Consider the following 21,526-nt stretch of genomic DNA (forward strand, 5'->3'; position numbering starts at 1 on the left):
GCAACTTGATCCTATTTTCTATCTCTTTTCTTTTACCAATGTCGTTAATACCTATTGGCTGGCGGAACAGGCGTTGGAGCATCAAAAACACTTCTATTTATTTTTATTATTATTTGCATTGAACTAAGTGCACGGTCACTCGGGAGGCGGGAGGTATGGACAATGGGACAAACTGAAGAAAAAAAGAGAAAGAGACCCTTGGTGGGATAGGTAGTTAGATGAATAATGATTTCTCCCCTCTATTTGTCTTTGGATATGCTCCGGCGGCTTTGTCATATGTAGACTTCGTGATTGATTTTAAGCCATCCACCCCCATGACGTGTTTAACGTATTTGTCCCATGCCAGTTAAGTGAGTCCTTCCCCTGCATTTTCTTATCCTGTCGTGTAGCCGTATGGACCAAACCCGTCTGCTCCAGCGGATCATCATACAACTCGCCCGGCAGCAAAGGCTGCAAAGCACTCTCTTCGTCCCCAACATAAACCCTCTCATCGTAGAGAAATACGTTACGAATATTGGTCGTTTTCCTTCGAGTATCCTTCTGAGTGCGCAGGGTGAGATAGTCCGCAGAAGAGGCCCCATCTAGCATCATCTCTGGACATGGCGAAATGTTGTTGCTGGTGGTCGGTTCGCGCTGCGACGTGCCACGATGCGCGGTGGCGCGAAATGTGAAGATGACGAGGCAGAGGATTATGGATATGCACAGGAAGATGGGAGCGATTATGCAGATGAAGTTTGTGGAGGCCATGGCGGAGAGTAGAAAGCATATGAAGATGAGAAGATATCTTTCATGAACGATGGGAAAAGAAAAATAAGAGGCAACCTGTTGTCCTTTTTTTTTTTTTTTTCCCCTCCTTTTTCAGAGCAAGCGAATTTATTTTTTTAGACACAACAGTTCATGAGACAAAGTCATCAGGCTAGTCAGGAATTTGGATATTTCCCCTGTTTGCTATATTTGCTTCATCCACCCTTCTCATTCCAGACACGCGATTCCACAACGTGACTGTTCGTAAGACAATTCAAGCTTAACTAGCATAACAATCAATGACTGAGACAAGCTCCAACAGGCACCTTGCACTGCAAAAAAGACACAACGGTCATTAGGTTTTTAGGTCACCGGGTATATGATCTTTGGACGTGAGCTTTGATACAAGGGAGTTAACGGAGAATGATTTGTTAGAATTTTGTAAAAGAGGTAGAACAGCCGCGTAAATCAAGTCTATCACCTCCCAAATCCGAACCAACCTCTCTTCTGAGCAGGTTGCTCGGCCTCAGTAGCAGGGGCAGCTTGGGTAACGCCCGCTTGAGCCTCCTTTTGAGGATAGTGAATATAGTTCCAGGCAACGTCGAGGAAAATGGGCTTGACGGGCATAACATCCAGACTCGGGGGAAACTGGACAACGTTATCGAGGTTGGCACCGCCAAAGGGATATTCGTGCAACTTCTCGACAAGAGGAGCGTGGCTTTTATACTCATCGCTCTGAGCTTGCATCTTCCGCAGGTTGTCGACATGGACAATGGCGCGGTGGCGTTGCAGCTCGCCATCAATCACTTGTTCTAGAAACTTGACGGAAGCAGGCGATATGTCAAGGCTCAAGGGGAGCTCGTCAGACGGGGCTTCTGTGCTTGGAAGCTTGGCGACAGCCTTGAGGCTGAAACTCAGAGCACGGTTGATGAGAGCCAAGGCGTTTGCTGAGTTGCCGATGATGGCGTGTGACCGGGCGACGGCAAGGTGTCTATGTGTCTTGGTTAGTAATCTGCTCAGATCTTAATCATATCTCCGGGGTTTAGAAACAATACGGACTTTAATGCGATAAAGTATTGCTCATAAGCCTCAATCCGTGCAGCAAGTTCTTCATCAGCAGCCACACCAGGCAGCTCCCTGATGGACTCCAAGTTCTGAAGGATTCCATCGTAGAGAGCACCCTTCTCCTTGAGCTTGGCCAGCTTCTTGCCAGACGGCAATTCCCTCTCTTTCTTGGCTTCCTCCGATGTGGCGTCCTTCTTCTTTCTCCTCCTTAGTGAGCCATACTCCTCGGTAGCTCCATCATGAACACCTGTGAGAACGCGGTTACGACCGATTCTCCAGCTAATCATCTCATAGTTGACTGCCGTGCGTGTTATCTGTAAGCGCTGCATTCTAGGGTCGCTTTGGCTGACGCCGTCTGCCTTGATGTCATCAATTGCTTGCTTTGTGGCGTCAACGGCATCTTGTGTGGCTATTAGAATCTCGTCATAAGCAGCAGCTACCTCGTGGAGACCCTTGTCCTGAGATTTGGCCACAGCTTGTGAAAGCCTCTCCTTGGCCTCACTAACAGCTGCCCAAGCTGTGGCTATCTGGGCGTCTTCGATTTGGACTTGGTGGCGGCGCCAATTGAGTGTCTGGGGAGCAGTTTCGTTTCCTGCAATGCTGTCTGTCGACTCTGGCTGCGCTTCGCCGAGAAGAGTGGAGTCAATTCGATTGATTTCCTGAACGAGAGCGTCGTCTGATCGCGGAAAAGCATTCTTTGCAAGGGTTGCAGCGGAAACCGTGCGAGGCGTCTTGAGCTGATACGCAGCAAAGCGGATTGACGGCTCTACGGTCTCTGAGAGCAAATCCTTGTACAGGTCGCTTTTGCTAGCGGTGGCCAGCGCATTGTAGATGACGTATGTTGTAGCGTAGCTCCTCAGACACGACTCCCAGCTGTTCTTCTCGAACTGCATGGCGCCTCGGACGAGGGACGCATATGCCTGAGCCTCGAGGACATCGGTGGTGGTGGCCCCGCTGATGTCGGTCTGCGAGAGGATGCGGACAACCTGCTCGGCACTTCGAGCCGCTTTCTCGAGCCGCGAGACAATGTGGGACCGGGCACGGCCAACAATTCCCCTCTGGTCAACCGAATGGGCGGCCTTGATGCTCATTGCCTGCGCCCAGGCACGTTCGCTGGTAAGGAGAAGCACGTAGACATGTCTGGGAAGCGCAGCAAGACCAGGTCAGCTCCACTGCAGCCACAATGGCGAATAAGACGCGCGGGAGGAAGAGAGAAAGCAGGCAGAAGGTGATATCATACTCGTTGTTTGTCTTGACGTCCTCGGCGGTCGCCTGCTCGGCCTTGCGGAACTTGCCTCGATTCTTGGTGACGGTGCCCAGCTTCCTGCGCGAGTTGAGGAGGCGCTTGGACAGCTGGCCGTGGTAGGTGGAGTAGTCGCCGTAGAGCAGGGCCTTGTCGCGGCCCTGGATGATGAAGCTAGTGATGTCCATTGTCAGATGAGCCTGTGGCCGCTTCAGCGTCTGGCTGCAATGGCTGTATTCCTCGTCCGGCTGGAGACTGAAGGTCGGCGTGTGCAACCAGCTAGTAGCAGCAGCAGGTTTCGTGGCCTGGGATTGGCGGGGATGGCGGGGCAGCCTCTTTTTTTTTTCCCCAGCGCACGAGACGAGGCTCGCAGAGTCGTGGGACGGTGCTTACATAATGCTGCTTAGATGCCGATATAAAGTTTGCAGTTTAAGTTCAAGTTCACTAGCGGCACCTGTCCGTCGAGTGCATCTACCTTGGGCAGAGGCAGCTCGACAGCCTCGACGTCTGTACTGGTACTTGCATGCAGGCTTCAAAATATCACGTCTGCACGTCTGCACGTCTGCACATCTGCACAAGCATCATCGCTTACAGACAACGCAGCATAACTATGCGCGATTTGATTTAGAGTTTCTGGATGTCTTTTGTCGGCTTTAAGCTGTGAGCTGGTACGGGCTCATCATTGCCAGTTGGAGCATTGCCTGCATCTCGGTGAGTGAAACATGGCTTTCTTTTTTTATTTTGCAGATACGAGCGACGGCCAGCTCAGGCCAGGTCTTTGGGCTTGATAGAATCCTGCTTGTGTTCCTAGGTACCTAATCAATGTCTGGTTCCATAAATAGACTCAGGCCAGCCATTGACACCGAAGAGGACCCCCACTATTAGAGGAAGCAAGCCGGCTGAGACATCCATCCACCGCAATATTAGCGATCGTGCCATGGTCACCGATTTGTCCCCTCTTTGGCTTGATCGATTACGCTGCTGCGATACATCTGGATCGGCGTCACTGTGGGGTGCACAAGAGTCTCACGATGCTTGTCTTGGAACACATACGACCGTGCAGTTGTGGCAATCGATGCTAGAAGGTACTATGCATGTCTCGCCTGATGGTCTCGGATCCATCTCCAGAACGGTAGTAGTATCTGTCTCGTAGAGTACTTGCCTGTGCTCGGCACCAGCAGCAATAGCAGGTGGGCGTAAACACGCACGTCGCCGACGTGTAGAATATTACCAGTCCCATTGTCGTCAGCACTCATCCAAGGTGCGGTCTGATGCTGGGTATGATCCGACGTGGTGGTTGGCTGAGCTCTCTCCATGCAAGCACGGCTCGAAAGCTCCTTTTAACCGGGGTGTATGCGGCTCCATCGCCTTCAGCTCGGATGATCCGAAGCTAGCAGCCTTGTGACGGTTGCTCGCCATGATGCCGAGTACTGCTAGTAATACTACCAGAGCGCTACTGGGTGAATCGCGTCTAGTGGCCCTTTTCTCACCTTTGCTTGCTCACCAACTCTTGAAGCGTCGAACTTGATATCCCTCGCCTCACTGTCTTGCTTTCCCCGCTTCTCCCAGGCATCCGGTCGAAGAGACAAGAGCGACAGGCCCACCTCGTATCGTCGATGGAAGCACATGCAAATTGTACAAAAGCAGAGTGAGAATGCACATGTACCCGCGTATGCATCTCCGTCTGCATGTCTTATCCTTCAGCCCCCTTCATGAACGAATGGCATTTGGCAGCGGCAGCGGCAGCGGCAGCGATGGGTGTGGGTGGTTGTAACCAATCCTTATTGTCGAGCGTCAAAGGTCGGTTGCGACTCGTGTCAGCCATGCATACGTGCGGGCAACGCGCTGGAAGCCGTAGTCTGTTACGAGCAAACGAGACCAAGGAAGACAGAAAACTGATATGATACAGGCCAATACGTTTGGACGGAGGTCGGCAATCGTCGATAGTCGCTCGGGGGATTTTGGTGCGCATCAGGCAGGGATCACAGCAGCCAGGGTGGTGGTGACCTTGCAGGACGAGATGCTGGACGTCTGCATCACGTGCCCCCATGCATCTTGGGTCGAAGGGACCACCCACAGGGCAGCGCTTCCAGGCCTCGAGGCGCTGGAGATGGATGGCTTCGGGCTGCTGGAGCACTAGGGTGCACGGCCCACGGCGATCCCTGTCGCTGCAAACGGTGCTGTGCAGGTGACCTGCTTGGCTGCAGTAGCCGCTGCGTTTTCTCTCTCTGGCTTGCTGCCACTCATATGGCGGGCTGGTGTGGCGGTAGCTGCGGCAGTGACAGGCAGGATTCCGTCCGTGTTTGATGCATGATGGCATCTGGGCCCGAGTTTGCTCTTCTTTTTCCAGTGGTCGATGGAGCAAGCAGCTTGGATGCCTCATATGGCATGCAGGTTACATTGAGGGTAGGGTGGTAACATGTAGTTGTATGCAGCCCTCGAATCGGCAATGCTGTAATAACAGTGAGGACTTTTAATAAAGTCAGCTGCCATAGATGAGGAAGAGGGTATAAACTGGAGAGAGGGCCCATTTCTCCACTATGAAATCGTGATTACCACGCCTCTCTCTGACCTGTACATACTAGTAGTAAGGCTCGACTGCAAGACACGACTTGTGTAGCAACAGAGCTGGTAGATAGCAAACAAAAAATCAAAAGAAACCGCATGCACCATCAAGTTCCCATGTAGCATCAATTTAATCAAGTCTGCAGGGAGGCCTTTGTGCAGCTACTACCTAGCAGTATCGCCCGTTGCAGCAACCTCCGGCCAGCACCTCTTTCGAGAAAAGAGCCCACCTCCAGTTTTCTGCAGTTTGAGTCGATTTAGCGCCCCGCCTTGCAGACTATTTCCTCGCTGCTGCAGCCACTCAGCGTGCGCCGATACCAGCTGCACGCTCTGATCAGAGGCCCGCAGCGTGCTTGACTGGCCCGCTAGGCCGCCCACGACCTAGATTCCCACTACCGCTGTGACCTGCCTGGCGACATGTCTAGAGTCTGCAGAATTATTCCCTAGACTCACTCATTCACTCACTCACTTACTCACGCCAGCTCCATCGCCAGCAACGGGCTCGTTTCTTTTTCTTTTCTTTTTCCGTCCTCCCTTCTCCTCCACTATCACCATCTCCCTGCTTTTCCACCGCCACCGGCCGTGTCTCTGCCGCTGTCTCAGCCAGCCGGAAGAGAAACGAAAAGGACGAGCGCGTTTGCGGCTGAGACAGAACCCATTAAACGTGCATTGCGGCCTCTCCACGGCCTCTGATGCTGCTGCGGCCACCAGCTGGAGCCTTATGCTCTATCACCATCAAGATTCCAGCCCCTTGTTGACAGCTGCTCTTCATTCTTCTTACTTCTCTTCTCTTCTACTCTTCTCCCTTTTCTTTTCTTTTTTCTCAAGTTGCTTCTCAGTGCTTCGGTCTATTCATCTCATGCCCACTCCTTCTCATCCCGCATATTCGCCTCCCGCTATTTTTTCCTCCCGCGCTCTATATCAAGCATAAAAATTTCCTCTGCGCCTCCCTCTTTCTTCTTTTCTTCCTCTCAACTCCATCTTCGAACAGCATTTACTGCTCCGCATCGGTTTTCTGCAACTATCGTCTGGGAGGCTTCGCTTTGCTATCATATCATCGTTTTGACCGGTTATCAGCGGCGCATTCACGCTTCATCGTAACGATACCAACCAAGCATTTATAATACGATATCTATTGCTCGCTTTACGCCACCATAAGAAAGGGGAGAGTCCAGTTCAGAGCTCATAAGACCCTATTCTCTGATCACCCCAATCCATCATCGTCCCTGCATACATGTGTGTGATGACGGATGAAGCCTCATCACACATGTGGTAAAACACCATCGTTTTGTTTCCTTAACTCTGAACTTTGCACTTGCTGGCTCCTTGTGTAGCCTACAAGTGCCACACAATATACTACAAATGGACGCAAACGGTAATATCTGCACCTTTTCCTCAGATTTTCCTCCATAGCTTCTACTCTTCACCTTGATCTTTCATCTGTTGCTCCACTCCTAATACTACGCCTTGCTTCCACACGACCGTGGGCCAATTCATGCTTCTCTCTGCCCACTTTTATCCTCACTGGCTTCGCCAACTTTCCAGTCATGGTCTTGAATTATGCTGACTCTCTTTTAGGAGGACCTTCGCAGCCCCCTGATCCCAGTTCAAATTTTGCGCCGACATGGAACCCTGATGCGTATCCTTTGTTAAATCTTCCGTACGAAGGATACAACCGCTCGCAAATCACAGACAATGGACCAGGTCAGCCCATGTTACCTTGGCCGCAGCTCCCTGGAGATATGTCGGGAGTCGACTCTACTTCTTTCACGGCGCTGCTCAATAGCCCCTATGATTCATTCACCCCGAGCCTGACGCCCACAGCGGATACACCAATGGCTGAGATGCCAGTCGCTCAAACTACCATACAGAACGTCGGCCACGCCCAGGCTCCACGGTACGGAGCTGCCACTGGATATCGTCCACAAACTACTCATGTCATGATACGACCCAAACCTACGCCTAATATGCCCCAGGACGACGGCTCAGACGACGAGGACGAGGATGATGAGGACGAAGATGACGAGCCCGTTCCTAAGCGCAAGCGAGGGCGGCGTAACGGGCCACGTCGGCTACCACCTTACTTGAGAGAAATCCAAGCTCAAGCAGCGATAAGGCAAGCTGAGAGGTGGGCAGCCTCACAGGGTCTGGCTGTTAACCCTCAAAACTCCACTGTTGACTTGACAAATGGTATGGACCGCCTTTTGCACTACGTGAAGCTTCTCCCTTTTTTGCTGACTCTGAAACTCTTTAGTTAACGACGATGTTTCCTCGCCCGCCCCTCTTGATCCCAAAGAAGAAGAAATATGCTATGGCATGATTAAAACCCGTGCAAATTGCAACCGAGTTCCATCTCCAAAGCCCGGCATACAGAGTATGTGGGGCGCTAATTATCAACCCAGCATCAAGGTCGTCCTGAGGAAGAGTGTCAACGACCGGAGCTCGAAGATTCCTATTATTGATTACACAAGACAAGTCATCGGTCTCGTCGACGCTTCTTCCGCCAATGCATTAGGGCCTCTGCTGGATTTGAACCTTCGTGTCAGGACCGACGCCCGTATTCCTCCACAACCTATTGCGCCTGGCCAAGAACCTGGCCAGCCCGTGTCGCGTTCTTATATTCTCGATATCGTTCTATATGGACCTTTCAAATATGCGAGAAACGTCGGCCACTTCATGTCGCGATACAACCTCACTCTTCAACAGCCCTACATCGTCCAGAGTGGCATCAAACTGATCAACCCGCACCACCCGGAGCACTTACAATCACTAAAGAGACCACCCAGGGCAAATGCTAATCGTGATCTTGGCCGCTCTGGCACTGTCGCCAATTTCACCCCAAGGACTGTTGAAGAAGTCCGCTCCGAGGTCATGGGAGTTTTCGATTCTCTTACTAGGACTGACGAATTACCCACCATGGATCCCCCAGCATCCATCACGACCCCCTTGCTCACTCACCAAAGGCAGGGCCTCTACTTCATGATGACTAGGGAGAAGCCACGTGAGCTGCAGCTTCAGGAACAGGCCATGGTATCCTTTTGGCGGACAAAAACCAATATGAATGGGCATAAGGTGTTTCATAACGTCATCACCGGCGAGAGCCAGACTTCCGCCCCCTCGGATACTCGCGGTGGTATACTTGCCGATATGATGGGCCTTGGCAAAACGCTTAGCATCCTGTCGCTCATCTCGAGTACAGTCGAGGAAGCCCGCCAATTTCAGCATCTGTTGCCGGAGCAGCCTTCTGCTCCGGAAATTAAGCCAACAAAGGGCGACATTGATGCATCACAGGAGCCGTTGGGCCTCACGCCGGTGGTTCGAAATACCAAGGCCACCTTAATCATATGCCCCCTCAGCACCATTACTAATTGGGATGAGCAAATCAAGCAGCACATTGCTCCCGGTGAGCTTTCCTATCATATTTACCATGGGCCCAACCGTATCAAAGATATAGCGCGGCTCGCCTCATACGACATCGTCCTTACTACCTATGGATCTGTCTCGAACGAGCTCGGCGCTCGTCGCAAAGCCAAGAGTGGCAATTATCCGCTAGAGGAGCTCGGATGGTTTCGCATTGTTCTGGATGAGGCACACATGATTCGCGAGCAGTCCACCATGCAATTCAAGGCCATTGTTCGTCTTCAAGCGCAGCGGCGGTGGGCCGTGACCGGAACTCCTGTTCAAAACCGGCTGGATGATTTTGCGGCTCTCTTGTCCTTTATTCGTCTGGAACCTTTTCACCATAGAGCGAAATTTGTTCGCCACATCGTCGAGCCATTCAAAGCCTGCAATCCTGAAATTGTCCCCAAACTTCGTATTCTCGTCGATTCAATCACTCTTCGTCGATTAAAGGACAAGATTGAATTGCCCTCTCGAGAAGATCTCATTGTCAAACTTGATTTCAGCCCAGAAGAGCGGGGCGTATACGATCTCTTTGCCAGGAATGCACAGGATAGGGTCAAAGTCTTGGCTGGGAATCTCACCTCTGGGGCTCTTGGCGGGAATACCTACATTCATATTCTAAAAGCCATTCTTCGCCTCCGCTTGCTTTGTGCGCACGGCAAAGATCTACTGAATGAAGACGACCTGGCAACCCTGCGCGGTATGTCGGCCGAGATGGCCATTGATATTGACGAAGATGACGATAAGGTGGACGGGTTTTTCCTTTCCCACCAGAAAGCACATGAGATGTTTACCTTGATGCAAGACACCAACAACGACTCGTGCATCCAGTGCAACAAGAAAATCTCCTCTCAAGAGACACAGGCGGTAGACGCAGAGAACGAAAACGATACCCTAGGATACATGACGTCTTGCTTTCACGTTGTTTGTCCATCATGCATTAAAGCTTTTAAGCAGCGATTTAAGGCCGCTTATGCACCTGGTCAAACTTTTGCCCCTTGCATCGTTTGCAACGCCCAAGTCCCGTTTGGATTTGTTAATATCTGCAGATCAGACGTGGAGGGTGAACATGAAGGCACTCTTAAATCCAAAAACAATAAAGCAAAGCCAAACGGGAAAGCACTCGACAAATATGATGGCCCCCATACCAAGACAAAGGCTCTCCTCGAAGACCTTCTCAAATCCAGAGCTGCAAGCGAAGCCAACCCTCATGAACCTCCTTTCAAGTCTGTTGTCTTTTCCGGCTGGACCTCACACTTGGATCTCATCGAGCTAGCGCTCAAGGAGGCTGATATCTCTTTTACAAGATTGGATGGTAGCATGACGCGGCAAGCACGCACGGCAGCAATGGACAGTTTTCGCGAAGACAATAGCATCCATGTCATACTTGTCTCTATCATGGCCGGTGGACTGGGTCTGAATCTGACTTCTGCCAACAACGTGTACGTGATGGAGCCGCAGTATAACCCGGCAGCCGAAGCCCAGGCAGTTGATCGTGTACACCGCCTTGGCCAAAAGCGACCTGTGCGCACCATCCGGTACATTATGCGCAACAGCTTCGAAGAAAAGATGCTCGAGCTGCAAGAAAAGAAGGTGAAGTTGGCCAGCCTCAGCATGGACGGCCAGAACAAAGCGCTTGACAAGGCAGAGGCTGCGAGACAGAAACTCATGGATCTTCGCAGTCTGTTCAAATGATGAGATTGTAATTCATCATAATTCCCATAACGAATTAACGAATTTTAATATTGCTTGTTTTCTTCTTTTCATTTTCCAGCTTCGATATACCGACAGCTTTTTGCATTATCTCTTTTATATTTTCCTTCTTCTTCCCAATTACATGGCATACATACGCATATATGCTCTGACCTCTCTATTTCATTGATACTCTCGTCACTCCACGCGACAGCATCTTCATGTTGGGAGAGCCAAAGCGAATTTCTCGGAGGCTGAAGAGGAAACCTGTTCCTTCCCTCCTTTCATTTCTTATATATATCTCATTTCATCTTATTATATCTCATCTCATCTCGGGTATGGCAAACACTCTGGTTCCGCGGCATATTGTGGCATTTTTTACATACCAAAGCTCTCACGAGCCACGCCTGATCTTAGCGGCGCCCGGGATCTGGTGACATTTGGCTTACATTTTCTTTTCTACTTGATTGATTCCCCCTTTCCTTTTCCTTTTCCTTTTTTTTACTTTAGTCTGGGAAGGATGAACGAGAGTGCATTGATAACTCGTAAAAACATGGGAGGGACTAGTCCGCATCTATGATTGATATTTGCTCACCAAAATATTATTGTTTCCTTGTTATTGTTCTTGCAAGTCTGATTTGTGATATGTGATTTAACTTGAAGGGAGTCTCAATCAGTGTCCTCTTTTTCTCCCTCTCCACATCAACATTCTGGCAATGTAACTTGTTAGGGACTAAGAAGTGACGTCGATATAGCAAAATCCTTGTGAAAAAACATGTGCCTAAATACTGGCGCTCATTGCCCCGTCCCCCTTTTGGCCCGTTTTTATGCTCTTAACACGTCTAACGCCATGCACCAAAAAAACCAGCAGCTAACGATGTAACTCATCTAAGAAAAATTCATTAAGCGGTCGTTAAAAAGTGCACATTGAACGTCTTCCTCCCCTTAAATAGTCAGGGAGCAAAGAGTATCGAAAATGGAATAAAATGTGGGATTATGCCTGATCATCTTCCTCAGCTCCAATAGCAGCCCACTCAGTGCCCTGATTCACAGAGCTCAATCTGGCACACAGACTCAGCAGCACCACAGTCTCCGTCGCAGCGTAGTGATTGAGCGAGTCCGACAGAATCTTCATGTGACGGCCAAAGTTGCTCTCCCACTTGCGGATAATGTCGGCAAGATTATTAACCCGCGATTCAACGCTCTCCATGGTCGAAGCATCATGCTGTGCTGCTGACCCTGAACGCGGAGCGCTGCTCCTTGACGCCTGGAAGCGCCGCCATTGGTCGTCGGTCATGGTGTCGGGCTTATTGCCGCTAGACAAATCAGGATCAGACTTTTCGATCTCGCGGGATAGGAAGCTCGTGTAGGCAGCGAAGATGCTGCAGGATTGCATAAGCTTAGAGTTGACCTAGACAAGCAGTAAGATGTCAGTAAGGCATTGGTAAGATGGGAGAATGGGGATTAGGTCATTCGTCATACTTTTAGTAGCTTGCTATTGGTGAGCATACACTCTTTGAGGCACGTGTCCAAGAAGTCTACATGGTCTTGCATCAGCTCGTCTACCGTCCGGTTGACTCCAGACTTCCTGTCAAAAGTGTCGTCCTTGGCTTTCAGACGGGACATGAACTTTGTCCAATTTGGTTCAATTACTTCTGCAGTGCAGAAATACAGGACTTGCTGGACGTAGATGAGCATTCTCGCTCGAAGCGTCGAGGCTCGTCGTTTCCAGGTCTCAAGCTCTTGGTTGACGCCCTTGTGGGCCCAGGTCACGCCCTTTGTATGTGTCTGCCAGGTCGACGACAGTTGAGACTCCAAGGTGCGTAGAGAGAGCAAGAAACGGAAGAGTGCTTGGTAACGCCAGACGGTCTTGCGGCTAATCACTAGAGAGACCGGGAAGGGAACAGAGTAGTCGAGCTGAAGAGATGTAAAGCCTGTCGCGTTCTTATCCGGTTCAATGGGTGGCTGGTTAGTAACAGGTTGCATCACTTGGCCTGACTCTATTCCTGTGATGTTTACAACCCGCTGGAGATTGTTGATGAGAGTAATCTCGTTCATTTCCACCTTTACATCCTCTTTGAAGGGGTCAAGCGAGGCCACAGTCCCCGGCTGGCGCAGAACTATATCCAGTAGAGACTGCAGCTTGCTCGTGTTGACAGACTTGACGGGTTTTCTCAATTCTGATGAACCAAGCTCGAGGAAGTATGAAAATGAGTCTGATGGATCGAGGAAGAAGTAATGTTTGAGCGAGCGCAGTCTTAGCGGTAGCTCGTGTGTAGTAAGTAGCAGCTGCATGAGAGACTCGTTGGCATGAGCATAGGCATTGTTGACATTCTCAAGGAATCGTTTGTCGTCGAATGAGGTTGGTAGCTCCGTCACTATTTTGCTTACGTCCACTCCGCCACATTCGCGAACGACGTTTAGATACTTTCCAGCCAGCAGTACTTTCTCTTTGACGCCCTCCAGCTGCGGCGGCACATCTTGATCACGGATGGTATATCTCCTCTCCCAGTATTCGTCGATATAATCTCGCTCGAGTCTCTCTCGTCCTATGCTCTTCTGTTCCCTAATCATAAACTCAGAGTGAGGATCATGGATACTGCCATGGTGCAACCATTCATTCAGCATCTTCATATATGGTCGACTCGCGTCCCGCAACAATGAAGTTAATAGTGATCGGGCAGCCGGATCACCGCCCATCGACTCTAACCTTGAGGCTAGCAAGCCCAAAACCCCGCCGCCCTTGCAGAATTTCAGGGCTTTGGAACTTCCAGGAATGAGATCTCCGCCCTCAGCAAGCCTCTCAAGGACCTTTTCGTAGTCGTCTATTTCATCGTCGTCTTCCTCATCGCTTTCATCGTCCAGCAGCGCGTTCTTCTTCAAGAGCTCTTGTGCCATGGCATAAAGGTGGGACAGCATCTGGCATGTAGGCAATGTGTGTATGTGGAGGACGTGGACGGTGAATGATTCGCTCGTCAGAAATTGTGTTTCCAGCTGAGCAATCATGACCAGGTAATCCTGCAGGCACTTTCTTACGGAAGCACACAGCGCATGATTGACCGCGCCGAACTCTTCACGGCTCTGCACGTCGACAAAGGCTTCCAACGCTGAATAGTAGGTGGCCATCTTCAGCATGGACTTTGTCAAATCATGCAAGCTGGGGTCAAGACCCGGCAAGATCCGAAATGGCGGCCCAGACAGTCGATCTCTCTCCTCGTGAGGAGTGTAGCCCCTAGCATATCGAATGTACTGCCCCTCATAGCCCATGAAAACATATAACAGATCTTCCACAATGGCTGCCTCCTGAGCCTCCAGCGTCAACTCGTTCAGAGGTTTCGGCTGTGGCGCAAACGGAATCGCGAAAGCAATGGGAGGGATTGATATTCGCGAAGCAAGGGCGGCAGAAGAATGCGGCAGAAGCGTCGCCTCGGGGTTCCAGGTAGCTGGTCATCCTAAGTGTTAGCTCTATGTAACAGAAAAGAAAAGATGTCAAGCATATATAAACCGTCTCCCTTCAATAGGAGAAAGAAAAATAAATCGTACCTGGGGGCGTCTCTGCTCGCATCTCTCTCTGCCGCAAATCAGTCGACGATTTTTGTCTGCGCATCTCCGCCGGCCTCTTCTCCGGAGGCTGCTGCTGTTGTGGCTGCTGCTGCGACTGTTGCAGCGTCGACCGTCTTTGCGGCTGCTTCGCAGGGCTGTTCGTCCGCGAAACCACCCGCTCCACGTGAGCCTCAAAGGCCCTCTCGGTGACTTTGCGCTCCTCGTAGCGTCGCTCGTCCTTGGCCCTGCTCGCGGCCCTCGCATTGCCTGCTGGCGACGATCGCTTCTGTGATTCGTTGCTGCCGAACGGGCCCGCCTCTGCATTCTTCGCATCCGCCGCGCCCCTTCGCAAGTTTCCATTGGCTCCAGGAACCCGGGATCGGTCGTCAGCAAAGACGCTGGCGCGGCTGGATGCCCTCGTTCTTACGCCAGACATTATCGCAGGTTTTGGCTACATCCGAAGCTCGTGTGTAAATGGACGTGCCCGCCTCGTGCCGCCACTTCGGGCCAGCCTCGGTGAAAGAATGAGGGAAATTGTAAAACAAAATACGTCTCACGCTCTTATATCATGGAGAAAGAATTGGTACTGGGTCTACTTCCTCTCGGTGTTTGTGGTGTTGTGTCCGTCACAAGTTTTGGCCAATGCTGGGTATAAGTTGATTGTGGCTTGCTTGTATGTCATAAAGAGCAGGCAGCTTAAGCTTGCACCTACCTCTGCATTGCTTGCTCTCTATTGATTGGCCATAGTGGGGTGGAATACTACCATCAGGCGCGTCGCGGTTGCCAGCTCCATTGCGCCGGATTAACATTGACCGCGCTTCCGGCTGCAGCTCTGGTCTCCAATGTGGCGCCAGCTGTGGCGGTGCGCTCGAAGCGTCGTGCTTGGTGCCTCAACCCCACCAGAAGGTACCTACGGATTGCGTACCTGTGCTGGAGGTGTTGCAGGGAAGCTGGATGCGTAGGCCGAGTGTTTGCCTGATAGCAGCAAACACCAACACCAGCTTCGACTTTCTCTCAGCCTTTCCTCGCAGCCTCACCATCCCTCCGCTCTCCATTCTCTCTCGCTGCTTGATACTCTCACTGGCACTCTAGGCCAAAATCCACAACTCACACAATCCGCCAAGATGTTTATGGCAAGATCTGAATACGGCAAGCATCTCTCCCCGCGCGCCCTCATCTGCACTCCCCTCCTCGTTGCTGAAGCTCTGGGCAAAAGCCCACGAAGAGGCAGAAGTATCTTGAGAATGAAGAAACAGACATGCAGCCATACAGATGCACCAACATACGGCCAAACAATACGAGATCCTCTGCGCTAACTGCATTCTCTTCCACCTCCAGATCGGGGTATCAACACCTTCTCCCCCGAAGGTCGTCTCTTCCAGGTCGAATACTCTCTCGAAGCAATCAAGCTCGGCTCCACCGCCATCGGCATCGCCACCTCCGAAGGCGTTATCCTGGGAGTCGAAAAGCGAGTCACCTCCTCCCTCCTCGAAACCTCCTCCGTCGAGAAGATTGTCGAGATCGACCGCCACATTGGCTGCGCCATGTCCGGTCTCCAGGCCGACGCCCGGTCCATGATTGAGCACGCCCGCGTCGAGTGCCAGAGCCACGCCTTCAACTACAACGAGTCCCTAAGTGTCGAGAGCTGCACGCAGGCCATCTGCGACCTTGCCCTGCGCTTCGGCGAGGGTGCTGACGGAGAGGAGACCATCATGAGCCGGCCCTTTGGCGTTGCGCTTCTCATTGCGGGCTTCGACGAGAACGGACCCCAATTGTTTCACGCAGAACCCAGTGGCACCTTTTATCGATTCGACGCCAAGGCCATAGGATCAGGCTCGGAGGGAGCTCAGGCAGAGCTGCAGAACGAATACCACAAGGTCAGCTTCCTCGCTTACACACCATACTATAAGATGCCAAGACAGTCCGCTAACGAAGATCTATTGATAGTCTTTAACAATTGCCGATGCAGAGACCCTGGTTCTCAAGACGCTGAAACAAGTAATGGAAGAGAAGCTGGACTCCAAAAACGTGCAGCTAGCCAGCGTCACCAAAGACAAGGGCTTCAGAATATACACAGATGATGAGATGGCCGCTGTTGTCGATCGACTACCATCAAACTAATCAACTACCATATGCATAACGAGAATAGAAAATAAATGCATTGCAGTCTCCATTGCTTTCCCATCACTCGAGCAGCCAAGTGAAAGAGTGCGTGCTGAGGGCCATTCAAATAGGCGTCATACATATGTCAGCATTACTACCTGGTTTAGGTGGTCGTGGCATCATACATAGCATCGTAACATAAACTCTTAAAAAGAAACAGTATACAGTTCTTAAAACGCAAAACAAAATTATCGCAATTGTGCTGATTTTCCTCATCATTAGATTTCCCACACTAGCAGAAAACCCCTCTCCTACCTTTTGCCACTTTCATCAAGCTATACCCTCCTTTGTTGCCCTGAACGAGCTCTCATTACTCCTTCCTAAAAACTTCAACAAAAAAATCCGTCTCGAAAATCCCTTTGAAATAACCGCTGCTGTGTATCTCAGTGTTGTGTGTACCGCAAACAGAGAGAAGCAAAGCATAATGATAACAGATGGAAATAAAAAGAGAAAAAAGAAAAGAGAACAATCCCTATGACTGTGAGCTTGCATTCCTGCCAACCGGTTACTTGAGCCTTTCTCCCTGTTCGTTCTTTTCTTCTTCCTTCCCATTCACACTTTTCGACTTGTCTTCTTTCTCCCTGTGCATTCTGCCGGTCTCTCTAAAACATCACGCATTCTATACCGGTGGTCAGTTTAAGTCGTCCCGTAGTTCGAGTCTCGCGAGTTCTGTTTCGATTGCTAGTATCCCGATTGCGTAATGTGTTCTTTCAGCCTTGGCCAGTACTAACCGCCGTTCATCGCTTGATTCTAGTTCGTCGATTTTCTTATCAATTCGGCGAGGGTTCTTCCATATGGAAGATGGAAAATCATTGATAATGGTTGGTCGGGAATATTCTGGCCCACCCATTGTGCTTGCCTTGATCCATGCAGATTCACATCCACAAGCGATTTGCATGGCCGACTGCCATCCTGTGAGACGAGCAATGTCATGCATTCTCTGAATAACCCATTCTCTCTGTGCAGTTTCTTTATACTAAAGATATGTCAACATACATTGCATGCAAACAGAAAGGAGAGACAGTGGGAAAACTGTATACTCACTTGTATCCCTGCGACAAAGACACAAAAGGAGCTCTCGATAAGAGCAGCACCAAGATAGGTGTTTATCTCTGCATACTCTGAACAATCCGCGGCAAGCCCAAAGGCAATTCGTCCAATCTTTAGAGCAAAGCCCGCCGTCTTCTGTGCCATTAGCCCCGCTGCCCTCATGGCCACTGGAGGCATCGATGGGTGGCTTCGATACAGATGGATGAATCCCATGTAATAGTTCATCCAGATGCCGGCAATAGAGTACGTTTTGAAGTAAATTGCGTTGCCAAAGGGCGTTTTTGTTCCTTTTTGGTCTCCAAATCCACCATTTGTGGGCTGAAACTCGGGTCCAAGACGGCTCTTGAAAACCTCAAAGGAGCGGTAAAGGCTATTCCATTCCTGCAGAGCGGCTTCGTAGATTGCTTCGGGATCAATATCGTCTTGGGAATCGCTCTGCGGCGTGTCGTCTCTTGGAGGACTGAAGCCCATCGGCGCTTGTACTTTACCAAAGGTTGGAAACATGCCCGGAAACATAGTTGGAGATCCAGTTCCTGCTCCGCCACCTTGAGCCTCTATGGCCTTTTGTTTTCGAGATAAATCCTTCGAAACGAAGTCTGAAAGCCGCCCGAGCAACAAGATCAAATGATCATATGTTCCATACCTAGTGATGCGCAGATCATTAGCAGCTGTTTTTATAAAGGAAGAGGTAGGGGTTTGGGGTTACGTACGCCGCAGAATATGTCGAAAAGGGGGCTCTTGGAGGAATCTGTGTCCAGAATTCATACTCCATGCTGCATTCCAATCAACATCATATATTCAGCCATTTATTAGAGCGAAGAGCGCTTACAAGAGCTTAGTACCCCCTAATATGCTTTGATATACATCCATTTTGCAGTACCACCAAAAGAGATCGCAAATAATGTCATATTTCTCAATCTCTTTATCGGTTGGTGGAGCGTTCCTTTGGTCAGAAGGCTGTCGTTCTCCTTCGCCGTAATCTTCAGGTGTTACGGCTAATCCTGTGATAGCGCGTAGAAAGTCGTAATCCGGATTATTCAGTCCACCGTGCGGTGTTACTGACGGCTGGTGAGAGCCAGAAAACTGGGAGCTTATGTGCCCCAGTTGATATCCCTTGGCTTCTTGGCCTTGCCTCATACGCTTCACAGGGAAGCATAATCGAGTCATGTCCCCTAAAGACATCTCGCGGAACAAAATCCTGGCACCAAATAGGTGATTGCACCACTTCGTATGATCAGACGACCAAACCTCAAAATACCCGAGCAAGAGAGTTGCGGCAAGAGTTGCCGGCTGAGTTCTCTTAGAAGGCGACTTTACACTATTGGCTACACGGCGAATAGCGCGATGGTAATGCTTCAGTGCTGCTGTCGGGGGGCTGTCTCGTAGCTTGGCAAGCTGAAGGCTCGCCAACGCAAGCATAGCATGGAAGAGACCCAGATGCTGGAGTGCCAGTGTTGGAATGGCGTCTATAGAGACAGTCAGCAAAAAACTACTTGTACTCTGGCATTTTTAGATCCTATGATTGACTTACAGCTCCACAGACTTTGCCCAGATCCTGCTGCTGTTCTGCTTCTACCTCTCTCCGATGCACAAGATATGTTTCCTTCAAAGATTGAAATCCCAGGTCCGGTGACATTGATAAAGTGCATAAAGACCATGTTTAGGCCACTAGCCCAGTATTCAGCAGAATAGGGAGTCTCCATGTACGCCAACACATCATCATTCTGGGCAAAAGCTGAAAAAATGCTAGCGCCTGCAGCATTCAAAGTCCAGTGCTCTGATACCATGTTCTTAATAGGTGGCAAATTTCGTCTAACATCCGGCATATCGTCATCAGAGTCAGGTATGGAGGCTTCATCATCCAGCATATCGGGTTCCCATTGATTATTCAGGGGCTGGGGGACAGCAGCGGCGCCTGGATGGCTACTCAGTCCATTGTCACCATCCAGACTGCCAAAACTGGTAATTGCATCCTGAGTTGTAGTTCGGTCTGGGGCCGGATAAAAAAGGGCCTCGGGAGGTGCGGTGGCAAAGTAGCCAGGTCCCCCGTTAGCTTCGGCTGCAAGCAGGGGGTTAGGGAACTGTGTGTTATAGGGAGCCTGCATATATTGATTAGGACCCATATTGTATGCGGGTGCATTTTGTAACAATGCTCCTTGATGAAATGGATGCCGATATGGTGCTACAACCGGCTGAAGAGGCATTCCATGTTGATGATGGTCAAAGGAGGGAGGTCTCGGCGCTATAGCTGGAAACAACCCTCTTGATGGCTGCCTGCCGGGGTGCGTGGACAGCGGATCACCTGCGATGCCCAATGAGCCAGAGGAGTAGATTCCTTGACTGAAAGGGGACGAAAACGAGCCAAGAGGTTCCTTGAATATGACTCTTTGGCTATATCCCTCGCACTCGCGTCTCGACTTGATGCAGTTGTTGCAAATTGGCCTGCCTTCGTCGCATTTAATGCGTCTCCTACGACAAGCTATTGACAATATTCTATGTTAGAGAGGGAAACCCGAAGTATAAGAAAATGGAGAAGATTTGGCGTCTAGAAAAAAGCAGATTCAAACAACTACTCACTGAGACAGCCGGTCTTGGTCCGCTTCCTGGTAGTGCCTGTCTTTTTGCGATTCGCCTCGTCCTTGTCTCCGTCATTTTGCAGCGAAGAATTTCCATGGTGTTCATGCATAGGGGCCTTTGCTGCCACAGATTGCTTTTCCATCATGGTGGTATACTTTATTTAAAAAAGAGATGGTGGATGTTATATTAAAGCTTCCCTTTCTCTTTGGTTTGAAATCGAACAGAGATGTGAGAGAGTGTTTCGCCTGTGTTGAAAAAGTGGCCAAAATGATTCCAAAAGGACAACTTTATATAGAAGGAGATGTGAGTTTGAAGTAGGCGACAAGATAATATGCCGTAGAGCATAAGGAGGGAAAGATCCCCATGTGAGGGGCGCAAGACAAGAGTACGGCGGCCACGACTCCCACAATGGTACGGCAGAAGAAAAGAAAGACGGCACCACTTGCTGCTGTGCTCAGCCACTGGGAGAAGAGAATGGGATTAGCACGCCTTGCCGAAAGGATGAAAGCATCAAATAGCGGATGGACAGGAGGAGGAGGATAGTAGCCAGTGGAACATGGCTGGTGTAACACGAGGGCAGAGCGGATGCCAGGATGAAGCGTCGAGCGGTACGAAGATAAAGCCCGCTCGTGATCACGATCATGCAGCCGCGGACGATGCCGGCGGCGATGGAGCCAGAAATGAAGCAAGAAAGGACTGAGATGGACGAGATGGATGAGGATATTGGAGAGGAGAGCAGCAAAAGACCTGACGAATGCGTGCAAGGAAAGACTTCATACGACAACGGAAGGCGAGGAGGAGAAAAGAGAAGCAGGAAGAGAGAAATAGGGAGATATCAGAGCAGGCGCACGTGTGAGTGACGAGGAGTCGTATCCCGGCAAATGCTTCTTTTCTTGTTGACGCAAAGTACTGCTGGGTACGAGTACTAGAGCATCTCGAGATCTTGACAAGGTGTTGAGAAGGGCGTGGCGCTTTGAGGGCGGAGGGGTGGAGCAATAATGACGAGGCAATACGATGCTGGCGGTGGTTGCCCAAACCAGGGGAGGAGCTCCCCACCAACTCACCTGTATTTCCGTTCCTGGGCTCAAACTACCACCTTATACTTGGCCGAGGGGTCGCTGTTGATGCCTAGAGTTAGCGAAGAAAGTATTCTGCCAGTAGATGAGGTGGATGGAGATACTTTTTCCGACGCCGTCCGTAACAGCGACAGCATGAAATGCGTGTACCTGAGAGAGTAAAGGTGGTTATGTTACCAGTGGCGAGAGACGGATTCAGCACCCAAGACCCGTGCCTATAACAGCTGGAGGATACATTCAGTCAGTCACCTTGACGTGTGCAAATCCCTCCTTTGTCGTTGACTGCCTTTGCCAGGTATGATGCCCAGACCAGCCTTTGGTGCCGAGTGCTGAGAGCAGTTGTTGTTAGCTAATCTTGACGCTTTGAACAGGGCAAAGACAAACTGGAGATGCGGCGAGAAGCATG

At 50.5% G+C, this 21,526-nt stretch overlaps 7 protein-coding genes across 7 annotated transcripts; 3 read left to right on the plus strand and 4 right to left on the minus strand.

Moving 5' to 3' along the window:
• Nucleotides 1–297: 297 nt before the first annotated feature.
• TGAM01_v201800 (hypothetical protein) lies at nt 298–747 on the minus strand (the record flags this gene model as incomplete). The annotated part of the gene is made up of 1 exon (XM_018805940.1): nt 298–747. One exon carries the CDS (start codon nt 745–747, stop codon nt 298–300), a length of 450 nt encoding a protein of 149 aa, XP_018660894.1.
• A 474-nt stretch (nt 748–1,221) lies between these two features.
• On the minus strand, nt 1,222–3,240 carry TGAM01_v201801 (signal recognition particle subunit SRP68; the record flags this gene model as incomplete). Its single annotated transcript, XM_018805941.1, has 3 exons — nt 1,222–1,735; nt 1,804–2,949; nt 3,050–3,240. The coding sequence occupies 3 exons, from the start codon at nt 3,238–3,240 to the stop codon at nt 1,222–1,224; spliced, it is 1,851 nt and encodes a 616-aa protein (XP_018660895.1).
• Nucleotides 3,241–4,822: 1,582 nt separating this feature from the next.
• TGAM01_v201802 (hypothetical protein) lies at nt 4,823–5,192 on the plus strand (the record flags this gene model as incomplete). Its single annotated transcript, XM_024548848.1, has 2 exons — nt 4,823–4,909; nt 4,962–5,192. Coding segments are annotated over 2 exons (318 nt in total), but the record flags the coding sequence as incomplete, so codon positions are not given.
• A 1,972-nt stretch (nt 5,193–7,164) lies between these two features.
• On the plus strand, nt 7,165–10,714 carry TGAM01_v201803 (hypothetical protein; the record flags this gene model as incomplete). Its single annotated transcript, XM_018805942.1, has 2 exons — nt 7,165–7,807; nt 7,872–10,714. The coding sequence occupies 2 exons, from the start codon at nt 7,165–7,167 to the stop codon at nt 10,712–10,714; spliced, it is 3,486 nt and encodes a 1,161-aa protein (XP_018660896.1).
• Nucleotides 10,715–11,705: 991 nt separating this feature from the next.
• Nucleotides 11,706–14,690, minus strand: TGAM01_v201804 (hypothetical protein; the record flags this gene model as incomplete). The annotated part of the gene is made up of 3 exons (XM_018805943.1): nt 11,706–12,122; nt 12,194–14,154; nt 14,255–14,690. 3 exons carry the CDS (start codon nt 14,688–14,690, stop codon nt 11,706–11,708), a joined length of 2,814 nt encoding a protein of 937 aa, XP_018660897.1.
• Nucleotides 14,691–15,378: 688 nt separating this feature from the next.
• Nucleotides 15,379–16,375, plus strand: TGAM01_v201805 (proteasome component PUP2; the record flags this gene model as incomplete). The annotated part of the gene is made up of 3 exons (XM_018805944.1): nt 15,379–15,487; nt 15,593–16,131; nt 16,202–16,375. The coding sequence occupies 3 exons, from the start codon at nt 15,379–15,381 to the stop codon at nt 16,373–16,375; spliced, it is 822 nt and encodes a 273-aa protein (XP_018660898.1).
• Nucleotides 16,376–17,048: 673 nt separating this feature from the next.
• On the minus strand, nt 17,049–20,189 carry TGAM01_v201806 (hypothetical protein; the record flags this gene model as incomplete). Its single annotated transcript, XM_024548849.1, has 6 exons — nt 17,049–17,393; nt 17,462–18,110; nt 18,178–18,240; nt 18,297–18,933; nt 18,999–19,946; nt 20,045–20,189. The coding sequence occupies 6 exons, from the start codon at nt 20,187–20,189 to the stop codon at nt 17,049–17,051; spliced, it is 2,787 nt and encodes a 928-aa protein (XP_024406460.1).
• Nucleotides 20,190–21,526: the final 1,337 nt, after the last annotated feature.

The sequence above is a fragment of the Trichoderma gamsii genome (assembly GCF_001481775.2).
Source record: "Trichoderma gamsii strain T6085 chromosome Unknown Scaffold_4.2, whole genome shotgun sequence".
NCBI lineage: Eukaryota > Fungi > Ascomycota > Sordariomycetes > Hypocreales > Hypocreaceae > Trichoderma > Trichoderma gamsii.